Source organism: Corvus brachyrhynchos, unplaced genomic scaffold (assembly GCF_000691975.1).
Source record: "Corvus brachyrhynchos isolate BGI_N302 unplaced genomic scaffold, ASM69197v1 scaffold30, whole genome shotgun sequence".
Taxonomy (NCBI): domain Eukaryota; kingdom Metazoa; phylum Chordata; class Aves; order Passeriformes; family Corvidae; genus Corvus; species Corvus brachyrhynchos.
Genome location: NW_008235742.1, coordinates 1525370 through 1537466, shown reverse-complemented (window position 1 = coordinate 1537466; position 12097 = coordinate 1525370). Strand labels below are relative to the sequence as shown.

Genomic DNA, 12097 nt, shown 5'->3' with positions numbered 1-12097 from the left:
ATCACTGGGGGGATGCAGAGATCCACCCACAGCCCCGGGGGATCCCCGGGGGATGCAGAGATCCACCCGCAGCCCTGGGGATCCCCGGGGGATGCAGAGATCCACCCACAGCCCACGGGGATCCCCGGGGGATGCAGAGATCCACCCGCAGCCTGTGGGGATCCCTGACGGATGCAGAGATCCACCCACGGCCCGTGGAGGAGCCCCACACCAGAGCAGGGGATGCCTGCAGGAGGCTGTGATCCTGCGGGAGACCCATGGAGAGAGGGCCCTGCTCCCAGGCTGGAGCAGCCTGGCCTTGGAGGAGTGCACCCCGTGGCAGAGTGACCCACGGCGCAGCAGTTTTGGGAGGGCTGTGTGCCCGTGGGAGGGACTCACGCTGCAGCAGGTTGCAGAGAGCTGTTGTTACTGAGATGAATTCACACTGGAGAAGTTTGCAGAGAACTCTCCCGTGGGAGGGACCCCACAGTGCAGCAGGGGAACGACTGCTCTCCCTGAGAAGCCTCAGGTGATGAACTGACCATAACCCTCACTCCCTGTCTCCTTGTGCCGCTGGGGTAGAAGGGAGGGGTGGGAGGAAGGTGTTTTTAAGGGCTTATCTTACTTCTCATTATCCTGGTCTGATTCTGTTAGCAATAAAGTCACTTTATATCTCTAAGTTGAGCCTGTTTTGCCCTGGATGGTATTTAGTGAGCGGTATTTCCCAGTCCTTATCTCAGCTCAGGAACCCTTTGTCCAGCTGCTGAGGGTGCTAAGTGAGTGGCTTTCATGGGTGCCTGGCATTCTGTCTGGGTCAACCAGGACATGCATATATACCAGAGGTATAGGGGAACCTGCTGTTACTAAAAAATACATAATTAAATAATAGAGTTTGGAAATTGCAATGTCAAATCAGAACAAAAATTGTGAGGCTGATGGTTTTGGAACAAATGATCTCATTTGTAGGAAGGGTAGAAGTCTAAACAGTCTGGAAGTGGATATAAACATTACAAAATATACTGAAGAAAATGCATTCTAATACTGGAAGAATAGCACACCTAAAAACATCAGATCTGCAATAAAAAGCTACGTGGGTGAAGTCAGAGGAACAACTTACATTTGGTTACACAAGTATCAGTATATAGATATAGATACAGATATAGATATATAGATGTACACATGCATGTATCAAATATTCAGTTCTAGACCCCTGTTGCTGCAGTTGCAGAAGAAATGAACTCTTAGCTGCTTTTGATTTCTTTCTATTTGGTCACCCATTCTCCTTGCTTTTCCCTTGGGTCCTCTGATTGTTAATCTTACAGGTCACGGAGCTTTATTAAAATAACACACCAGGAAGACATTATTAATTATTAATAAAGGCTTTATATATTTCTTTTCAATAATTTAAACTCATTATAGTCATAGCTATTACATTAAACACCAGGTCAGTTAGTACAGATGGGATTGCTGACAGGGAATTGTCACTGTAATGTTATCCTGACTTGGAAGGTGTCCATTAATTAACACTTAAAGCCCAACTTGGAATCATAAGAGTTTTTTTCAGCAACCTCACTGAAAGGACTCTTGAAGAGTTGGTGACCCAGTGCCACAGCCTTGCAGACCTTCCCTGAGCCCTCATGCTGGGTCAGGAGATCACTGCCCTGCCCTCGCCTTTCCCAGGACGTCGCCTCCCCTAGCAGGGCAGTGCCCGCCGGGGCACAGGCTGCTGCATCCATCCCCAGCCCCTGCAGCCCCGCGCTGGGGCTGCAGAGAGACTGGGGCTGTAAAAGGGTTAACAATCACCACTCCTGGGAGCAGAACAATTTCTGCTGTGACCCAGACCGAAGGCTGTCTGTCCCTGGCAGCGAGCTGCTCAGTGTACCCCACAGATAGGGAATGCTTTCTTTGGCAGGACACCTGCACTGGCAGTGTTGCTCATTAGTTTTTCTGCAGGCACTAATTAGGGGCCTCAAGTCCTCCTCACTTGCTGTGTCTTTCATGTGTCAGTTCCATTTCTTCCATCTGCTTGTTTTTGTTTCTCTCTTTCCTGTGCTGACTCATCTGCCCAAGACAGGCAGCTCCTTGGCTGTGCCTCTGGGGAGCTCTGCAGCAGCCGCTGCTCCATCCCGTGCCTGCGAGGCCAAGGCTTGCACCATGCCAGGGCAGGCAGGCACACAGTGGAGCTGGCATTCAGGCAGCTGAGAGGCAGCAGGGATTGCACACCGTGCAAGCCAGAGACAGCTTTCACCAGCTCCAGCACTCCCAGCTGACCAAGGCTGGAACTGAGACCAGCAGCTGGTTTTGGCTATTTGAGTCGTTCTTTTGGGGAGCCTGGTTCCCCCCACTGGCCATGCAGGACTCCACGGTATCCAGTCTCCCAAGCAAACTCCATCCCCAGCTGACCATGAAGTCACCCTCTTGCAAGCAGGAACTCTTCCCACGGGCTGGATCCTCCCTTGCACACAGAGGAGGTGCACTGATGGTGCCTTCTCTGCATCCATCAGGCACAGCACACACTGAGGGTGACCCACGAGCCTTTTCCATGGCGGCAGAAACTGCCAGAATCCCACACCCTGGGAGCCCTGAACGACATTGCTGGGTCACCTGGTGCTTTTTAACAGAAACTCTGATGCTCAGGAGTGAGTGCCACAGCCACAGCCCATACACATGTGCTGCTGCTTTTTTTAATCCCAAATTCCCTGCCATTAACTTCAGCAGGTTCTTTGGAGCTGTTCCCATGCTGACAAGGGGAAAATCCCAAAACTTTCATTGATTACTTTTCTATCTCCTCCTACATATATATATAGGAGTAGATAGAAAGGCTCCCAGAGTCCTCTCAGCAGGCTCTGGCTTGGTTTGGAGGAGAAGGGACCCAACAATGGGTTCATTTGATCTGTTCTGTGGTTGTGGCTCTCCTTTCCTGCTTCAGACTTTTTTTCCTTTTTTGCTTTTTCTATTCTTCCTTTGATTTTGCTTCCTGTTTTGTCTTGTTTATTCGTCTGTAGAGAAGGAGAGTGAGGGAGAGGAGCTCCTTTGAAAAGTCTGGTTAAATGAGCTACTGTGGGAGTCCAAACACTCTTTATAGACAAGAAAGCTGGTGGAGAAGCAAGTGCCAGAATATTAAGCTGCTCACTGAATTGTGGCTGCAGAGAGCAGCCTTGGAGTCCTCTGAGGAGGGGCAGAGAAGGGGACAAGGACACTCATTTGCCCAGAATTCAATCCCACTCTGAAGCCACAAGCCCAAGCCTTCAAAGAACAGTCGATGTCTGGGTTGCATACAAGTGTGACAGATGCATGCTTTGGGTTCAGCTCAGCTGTGGCAGCATTTGCATTTTGGCTTTCATTAGCTTCTCATGGGCTGCATGTTTCCTTGTCCAACTCTACACTGGTCAGGTCTACGTCTGAGTCTGGTCCTGCTCCCTCTGGCAGAATGCACATTTTCTGGCTGTTACAGTTTTTTTTTTGTCTTTTGGGGGCTTTTTGGCTGTTCTAGAAGCAGCACAAATTACTTTCCCTCCAGTATCATTGTTTTCATACCACAGGCCTCCAGCTAGTTAGAGCTGTGCTGTGGGAGATGGGTAGAAATGACATTTCCCTCCAGTGCAGAAAACAAATTAACAAAACCAGAACAAGAAGTTTTCATCCCATCCTTTTTGTGTATCCCCAAACAGCAGCTGCTTTTCTGGCACTGCAACTTCACCTGAATGTGCACGGGAGATGTCACATGGCCGTGGAAAGCAGAGGGAAGACCATGGAGAATGCAGCTGCCTCTTCATGGAGGCAATTTGGAGTTCATGTCCTACTTCCTTTACTGGGGGAGCATCTTGTGGGGGTGTAGATTCCCCTGATTGCAACTGACCTTGTTCATGAAGCCCTTACTGAGCTGCAAGTCTCAATGAACTCACCTTTTCTGCTTTCCCTTCGCTGCCAGCACTGTGCCTCCCCCAGCACGACACAGAACAGCTCCAAACACTGGAACGGGTGGTGCTGAGGCTCCCACCTCTCCCTGAGCTGTGCCTTGGGAGGTTGAGTCTGATGTTCTGTGCCCACACTGCAGCAGTGCATGTGGTGAAAGCCCTCGGGGAGGGGGTGCTGCCCTGCACAGCCCCTCAGGATGGATCCTGGAATGAAGGATTTGCTTATAGGGTGAGCTAACAAGTTAATGTTGAGCCACCGCGAGTTTAAACTAATCAGTGACCCAGAAAGTGCTTTTGTAGAGACTGCCACATTAGATTCAAAAGCCTAAAAGATGCTAGAGCACAGTAGAAGGGAACGCGCTGGCCAAACGCTGCTGCGAGCATGTGGAAAGAAGGAAGTCCCAGCGACTGTGTTGGGGCGGCCTGTTAACCCCCCGACTCTGTATGGTCCCCCTGCTCCCTCCCTAGCCCTGGCCACTCCCTCAGCTTCTCCCTATTTGCTCCTGTACCCCAACCCCGCCCAGGGACCGCCCCTGGGCCCCTGACAAAACCACCCCGCGCTCAGCCCACGCGGGCTCTCTGCCTCTGAGCGTGGACAGGATGTGATTAAAGCCCTCTCAAACCCTCATGAGAGACCCTTCTCTGCCTTCTTTGCCAGCACTGCGCTGTAACGCTGCCAGAGCCAGACCGCGGGGCTGTCCGGAATGAACTCCGGGATGCGATGAATCGCATGGTCCTAGGAAACCCTGGCTGAGCTCTCAGGGAGCAGCAGCCTGCCAGGCAGAGTGCAGCACTGTGTCACATGAGGATGGTGAGAACAACTGCAGACAGGTTATGGGGAGTGGCAGTGACACTTACGTGCCATTGACTGCTACAATCCAAGCAGGGATCTGGTTTTGTTCAACAACGTTTGCAAAGGTTCTGGGGACCCTAGAGAGTGCAAAAAAAGCATCAGGAATGCTGAGGGTTGTTCTTGACATACTGCCTTGCTCAGTTCCTCCTCCTCCCAGACTGCAGCTGGGCATTTTCATGCTCTTGCAACCTGCACACAGCCCAAGTGTCCAGTCACTGATGGAGCTTTTCTTGTCCTGGTAAATCAGCAGCTCCAATTCCCCAAAATGCCTTCACCGTGCAGCTGCAGTCTAAGACCTGGGAGTGAGAGCAGACACAAAATATTGAGTCAAAAGCTATTGCTGCAGTGAAGGAAGAGGCAGCTCATGTTAGCTCAGACTGCTGGATCAGGCACAGACAACCTGCAAATGCTCCACAGTATTTAAGGAGTTGGGACAGAGGGAGAGGTTATTCAAGACAGGTGTTCCAGCTCCAAAATGAATACATGCAGATAAGTCCTCTGGGTTTTTCACTGAAGTGTATAGCACAAGCATATTTCAAGAGCTAGAGAGAGACATTAGGATACAAAGAGAAGCTGGGCGGTAAAAGATTTTGAGGGGATGCGTGGTTTGACTATTAAAAATGAACACAGTCGAGCACTACAAATTTTCCAGTGATGTTTATTTTTCCTGTAGCCCGCAGACACAGTTGGATCTGGCAACAGAGCAGATTCTTTTTTTCCATAAAGTGTCCATGTGACATTAAGCCCAGGCTAATACTGTCATCAAAGGCATTCAGAGAGGGCAGCAGCAGAAGCAATGGGAGATGCTGGGAGGAGGCCAGACAGCAAGGCACAAGGGCAGGGAGCACCTCCTCTTCCACTGCCACAGCAGAGACAGGGTGCAGTAGGCATAAAATCATTTTTCTCATCTATACCAGACAAACACAGCACCATGCAACACAACCTGCAGCTGGAAGTGGGTGGAGAGCAGGATATGGATCGTTATTGCAGTTATTGTTGGGAGCCGTGTGCGCAGGACACGCGGCCGACGGCAGCAGGGAGAGCCCGGGGAGTGCCCAGGGGTCAGCAGCTCACACAAAGCTCCCCAGGGGCATTTGCTTGCTGAAGGGAACCACGATTCTCCGGATCCATCTACTGGGACAGACCTCTCCCCTGGAGCCAGATCCACTCAGCTGCATTTCAAATACTGTTCAAGTATCTCAAATACCGTGGAAAGAGACATCTGTCTATTTTCTTTGCAGGAGGTGGACTACTGTGGTGTCTCATCAGGGTAAGGTTCCTTCCCAGGGTGCCCCCCCTCCCAGCTCTGGCCCAGACCTGCACCTTCCATGGCACTTGCTGTCCAACCTGGCTGAGGGCAGCACCACCTCAAACAGCATTTCTCTCCTCAAGGAAGATTGGAAGAGTACCTTCTGCTGACCCCCCCTCCTCCCTCCAGCCCAGGTCCCACACAGCCCCCACCCCACACTGTGTGTGCTGTACAGCTGAACATGGGCAGGGCCTGGGCTGTGGGTACAGGAGGGTGGCACACACACGGCATTGCTCCCTTTTACTTTGTTTCACCCAGTCACAGACCTTCCAGCACCCGAATACTCCTCTGCCAAGTGGTTCCTTCATCCCAAGCAATCTGCACAGCAGCAGCCAGCCCAGAAGTCTCCACAGTGCAGGGTGACTTGTGCACCCCTGCTTGCAGCTGGGACCTTTACTCAGCCCTAGAGACTGAGCAAAAGGCTTTGGAAAGGCAGGCTAGCTCCTGCAGCCAGCACCGTGCCCTTGTCTCAGCCAGTTACTGTACAAATGGACAACACACACACATTATTTACAGCCCACTTTTCACATGATGGAGCAGCTCTTGGCTCGGTCTTTCCTGATCTCTGTGTCACTCAGTAAGTCTGTCCTGCCAGGCATCTGTGACGCCCGCTTCAGTCCCCGTTTGGAGTTGCTGCGCTTCAAGTTCTTGTGCATCCTGTTGACCGAGGCCAGCGTGGTCACATGAAACACGTCCCGTACGCTGTCCTCCGAGACCTTGGAAGAGCACTCTGCGTAGGCCACTGCCCCGATCTGCCGCGCCAGCGCGCTGCCCTGCAGGCCACACAGAGCAGGAGGAAGAGGGAACAAGGTTAGGACACCGCTGCTCTCCAAGGAGCAGCCTCTCACACAGCCAGCAGCCCTGCCAGTGGCACCATGGGGACACAGTGGCTCCTCAGCACCTGTAAACACAGAGCAAGGCTCTGTGAGAGCTGCAGAGGTGAGGGCAGACAGTGCTGCTGACCACTGGGCCCTGGGTTACTGCCACTTTCTCATTCACACAGGGCCACCCCTGCAACTGAGACACCTGGGCAGCCCCCCTCACCTGGACAGTCGCCTGCTCTGCACAACACAGAGCCAGGCACAGCAGCAGCTCAGAGCCTCTGCACCACAGAGTCTGGGTCTGTCGCCAGCCTGGAGACACTGCTGGGTCCCCTGGAGGCCACTGGCAGCAGCCCCTCAGCCGTGGCTTCCTTCCCCCCTGCAGTTTTGCCCCAACACAGAACCGAAGCAGGAGAGTCACTGGGAGCAGAAAGAGCTGCGCTGAACTAGGAGATGCAGAAGGACAACACTCCCCTTTAGCCAGTCCAACTTGTCAAATCAGGCATTTCCACCTGCTCTGAGGAATGACTTTTTGGCTACTAACTGGCTGGCTGCTCAGCAGAGCATCAGGAATAAGTCAGGGTCTTCCAGAGCTGGGGACAAGAGTGCTGTAAACCTGAGCAGCTCCGAGCCCCTGAGCCACGATCAAACCAGCTGCAGACCAAGACCTGGGTAGGGTGAGCCCTGCAGGGTCACTGCCCAAACACACCTGCTCATGTGTCACAGGGATGAGGCGCTGCTTGGAGAGCTCCCGCAGGGTGTTGAGGTCTGTCCTCATGTCCAGCTTGCAGCCAACCAGCACAATCTTCGCATTGGGGCAGAACTCCTGCGTTTCCCCTTGCCACTGCAGAGGAAATGAGAGGCTCTGGTGTGTATGGCTTTTCCAAACAGGGTGTCACAACTGTTCAAACACTGATTAGCTCATGAGGACTCTTTAATGACGGCCATAGGCAAGGATGGGAATGGCCAGAGTCCCCTTTGGACAACTTTATGCTCGCTTGTTCCAGATTCTGCCCTGCAAACCTGCCCCATCCCAGCGGTGGTCCCCTGTGGGGGGCCAGTCCTGGCTGTGGAAAAACAACAACCACACAGTCTGATGCTCAGATCTGGGACCCCAGATCTGGCCAGTGGGGAGCTCTTTGCACACTCACACACTATTTATTACTGGGAGCCACATGTTAAAGACATGATGATATTCAGAGCATAGCTATAGCCAGGGAAATAAAGAATTGAAGCAAAGGAGAGAAGGCCAGGGCAAACATCCATGTCCTTCATATAAATGGCTCCTTTCAGAGCTCCCCAAATGAATGCCTGATGTCAGCTGTGTCTGCAGCAGTAAATAAATCCATCACCTGTGACCTCCCCCAGGGGAGACCTGCACAGCTCCATCAGCATGTCAATGCCCCAGTTACTTATCTAGTGGTGCTGAAGTAGAAAGCAGATAGTAAATAAAGATAAATAATTAGAGATTACCCCCAGCTGAAGTCATCACTTGGAATTAGCAATTTCCTGCTATGCTGACTGGTGGTTAAGCATATTTCCTGGGCAATTAGAAGCAGAAAGAAAACCAAGCCACAGCCAAGCCACCAAGTCCAGTGTCCACAACCTCATAGGGGAGGGAAGTGCCAAGAACAACCCAAACATCATTCAACCAGTATCAGACCAAAGCAACTGCAAAATATGAAAAATCTTATTTTTTACCAGGAGATTGTCTTAGATATCTTCAAGTATCTGCTTGCCAAGGACATTGGTTCCCCAGGACTCAGGCACCCCCAGCCCCTGGGCAGCATGCTGGAGATCATGGTGCTGCAGCCACAGAGAACCACAGGCCAGCACACCCTCACAATGAACAGATCCAGCTCTTCTGGAGCTGGAATTCAAGCACCCTGATTTACATGACGGATTTGAGCTCCAAGGTCTGGTCACACCTGGCAGAGGTCACAGCTTCTGTAGTGACACAAGGCTCCCTGGTCTATGGAGAGAGCTGTGACCCTCTCCCTACATGACTGACACCTCTGGGGGCCCAAGACCTGCTGTGCTATCAACACTTGTCAGAACCAAGCACCACTCCATGAAAACTTGCTCTGCATGAAAGGCAGAGCTGCTTGCTTGCACTCCCTCAGATGGCTCTGCCCTTTCAACTGTACATGCTGTACAGCGGCCCGGGCATCAGAAGGGCAGCATTAATAAAGATTTCCTCTGCTGAATTTTTGCCTGAGGCTTGAACAGGAAGTGTTATTTTCCTTATTTGCCTGATATCACAAGCTAAAACCCATTTCAACTTCATGGTGTCTTAGGAATTTTCCTCACTGCCGTAAGGCTGTGAGCCTGCACCAAAGGAAACAAGGCATCTACTCAGAGGTACTTAAGAAATCTCCTGGGATTTAGGGTTTATTTTAAGTTACCATATCAAAAAAACATTGCCTAACAGCACTCAAAACATCTGTGAGGCTGTACGGGGAAAGCCACACACTGAGCAGGATGGACTCACATGAAGCGTGTGCAGAGAGACAAATAATTCCCAACCCCACCTAATTATTGAGGGGTTTGTATTTCATTAAGGTGTAAGTGATTCACTTGCATTATTATTCTGCTGACTCCCGTGCTGAGCAGAGAATTCTTTGAGTCCACATAAAACACCCTCCCTCAACCCAGCCTGCTTGGTACCCGGGACCTGCTCTGGAAGCCAACACTGAGCCATTGACCGATTTATCTGAAGGGTCTTTGTCCCCTCACCAGGACACTCCTGAGACAAAGACTCACTTCTCAGCCCTCCCAGCAGCTGAGTAAGAGGCACTTGCTTCAGCACAACGTCTGGCAAAATGTGGAGAGGCCAAGAGGCCAGCCAGTACAATGTGACATGTTCAGGCTGTGGCCATTCCAGCCCTAGCAGCCTGGGGCTCTCTGAGGAGAACAGCCACGGGAACCACTGCTCTGTGATGCTTTTCATGCCTCAGTGTCTCAGAGAGTGTCACAAATGAGATGCCAGCCAAGGCTCCCAGGACAGGATGCAGCTGCCAGATGCTTTCCTGCAGAGCAGAACCACAGCTCCCTGAATTTCATGGAAGGAAGCCGGCTACAGCCAGGACCAAGGGATTCAATCGACCTGGAAGCCACTTACCCTCACTCCTCTGAGCAGCATTCTGAGTTGCTGGACTTCACTCCATCTCAGAGGAAAGCCTTGTGTGGGACCTTCTCCCAGAAGTGACCCACTGGACACCAGCCAGGGGTGCTCCACAGCAGATCCCCAGCCCCATGAGGCTCTCTGGGACCTGCCAGCTGGAATATCAGCTTTGCTGAAAGGCACTAAGCTGCAGGTAGAAAACTCTTGTCTGCTCCCACAGAGCACAGCCACTCAGCTCTGCTGGGGCAGGCTCAGGGCCCTGCCTGCTCTCCAGGACAGTGGCATTGTGCCATCTCATCTTATTAATCCATGGGCTTGAAATTCAGTGCCACAGCTCATTATTTTTGTTGACAAGCTATAGAGAACTGATTGCTGTCTTTTTTGCTATGCAGATGCTGAACTGGGGGGAAAGCCAAAAAACTGAGCACTCTGCTTGCTTGGAAACAGGCACCAGGGGCCACTCCTCAGCTGCTGCAGGCAATCGATAGGCACTGGTGGTTCTGCTAACAGAGATCCCTAACATCTTCCAAGGTCTTAATGGAAAACAGAACAAATGCCCTACATTTCTCTCTGTCCCCACACTTGTACGTGTGACTACAGACTCCACACACATACTGCAATCTACCATGAGCTTCACCATTCACCAGGCTCCTTTCAAATGGAAATATCTTGCATTCTGCACAGATCAAGCAGAACACCTGACCATCCTCCTCTGAGCACACACACTCCAGCCAAGGCCTGGCCACAGGGCCAGAGCTTTGAGCCCTGATGAGAGCCTCAGGGCACAGGGACCTCACGGTGGGCCCTAAGGTGCTGCAGAGCACCCCTCTCGATGGCCAGAGGGCACGGGGGACTCACCTTCTTGAGCACGCTGTCCAGGGTCTCGGGGCGGCTGATGTCGAAGCAGATGAGCACAGCGTCCGAGTCCGGGTAGGCCAAGGGCCGGACGTTGTCGTAATACGCGGAGCCTGCGGAGAGGAGGGGAGGAGTGCGGTGAGCAGGTCCCATCCCACGGACTGCTTCTGGCCCAAAGGGGCGGGCTGAGACCTCAGCCCCCTCCGCCAGGCAGAGGTCTTTAACTCCAGTAAGAACTGGAGACACTGGCACATGATGCAGACCGCTCTGTTGAAGACAAAGGACGTTAAGCCGAGCTATTTGCAAAGGATTTTAGTTTCTTCGTTTAGGCATGGAAGTCAGAGGTTTTGTCCTTGTTTTCTTATATTTACCCCTTGATAGAGTGAAGAGGGAAGTTTTGCATCGCTCTCCCTCTCTAGAGAGCATCTGGCAAGACCTGGTGGAGCTGTGCTGCTGGGGATGCTGCTCACGCAGGAGGGAGCTCAGGAGGGCTGCAGTGCCACAGCACACTCACGCCTGGATTCCATCACTTATCATGCCAGTGCTGCACCACTAACAGTGGAAAGGTGTGGCTGAGAGAAGACAGGCAATGCTACTGCTAGTTTTTATCCTCTCTTGCTATCTTTATACAGGAGAGCTAGCTCACATATAGATTGTGAGAATTTGTGACAGGTAAAAACGAATTGCCTTTTTTTCTGGATTTGTGCTGGGAAAAGTCAGACAGATTCTTTTTGGTATATAAAAGAAGTGACAGGATTTGGTGAACAAGCTATAAATGGAAGGGGATGATTCTGCATTCCCTAGGAATTCTGTGAGCAGGCAAAGAGCCCAGCCTGAATCCTGAACAGCTTTTACTACACACATGTGTGCATGCACACACCTTCAATGCAAATTTCAGGCACTGAAGTCATTGTGCCATAGGGTTTTTATTTGCAGTGCATTCTGTTGGCGAGTGCAGACACCTCAGCAAACAGTCACGGAGCAACCAGCTCAGTGCTACTTAAAAACACTGTTTTGGTTTTATATTGCAAAGACAAATGACTTAAATTTCCTGGAGGGATGAGAAGCAGATGTTTATTTATGAAAAGAGGAAACAAAGACACCAGAGTCCTTGTTGAATCTGCCTCCTCCAAAAGCAGGATTGCCCACCCTAGGCCGAGGAAGCTAGACACGCTTCCTGCTGCAGCCCCTTGGCATGTCTGGACCCAGCACTTTCCCACCCCAGGAGAAGGGTGCAGC

At 51.7% G+C, this 12097-nt stretch overlaps 1 protein-coding gene across 1 annotated transcript; it reads right to left on the bottom strand.

Annotated features, from left to right (window-relative positions):
* Window positions 1-5387: 5387 nt before the first annotated feature.
* On the bottom strand, window positions 5388-11152 carry RND2 (Rho family GTPase 2). Its single transcript, XM_008643829.2, has 3 exons — window positions 10862-11152; window positions 7589-7723; window positions 5388-6831 (listed from the first exon to the last, which is right to left on the bottom strand). The coding sequence occupies exons 1-3, from the start codon at window positions 11009-11011 to the stop codon at window positions 6583-6585; spliced, it is 534 nt and encodes a 177-aa protein (XP_008642051.1). The 5' UTR covers window positions 11012-11152; the 3' UTR covers window positions 5388-6582.
* Window positions 11153-12097: the final 945 nt, after the last annotated feature.

Bases quoted from the DNA above. Each gene is read 5' to 3' on its own strand.
- RND2 (XM_008643829.2), bottom strand. From the start codon at position 11,011: ATGGGACCTGCTCACCGCACTCCTCCCCTCCTCTCCGCAGGCTCCGCG. The intron at 7,724-10,861 runs GTGAGTCCCCCG...TTTCCTCTGCAG, and splicing joins TGGACAGCGTGCTCAAGAAG to TGGCAAGGGGAAACGCAGGA. The intron at 6,832-7,588 runs GTGTGTTTGGGC...TGTGGCCTGCAG, and splicing joins TCCCTGTGACACATGAGCAG to GGCAGCGCGCTGGCGCGGCA.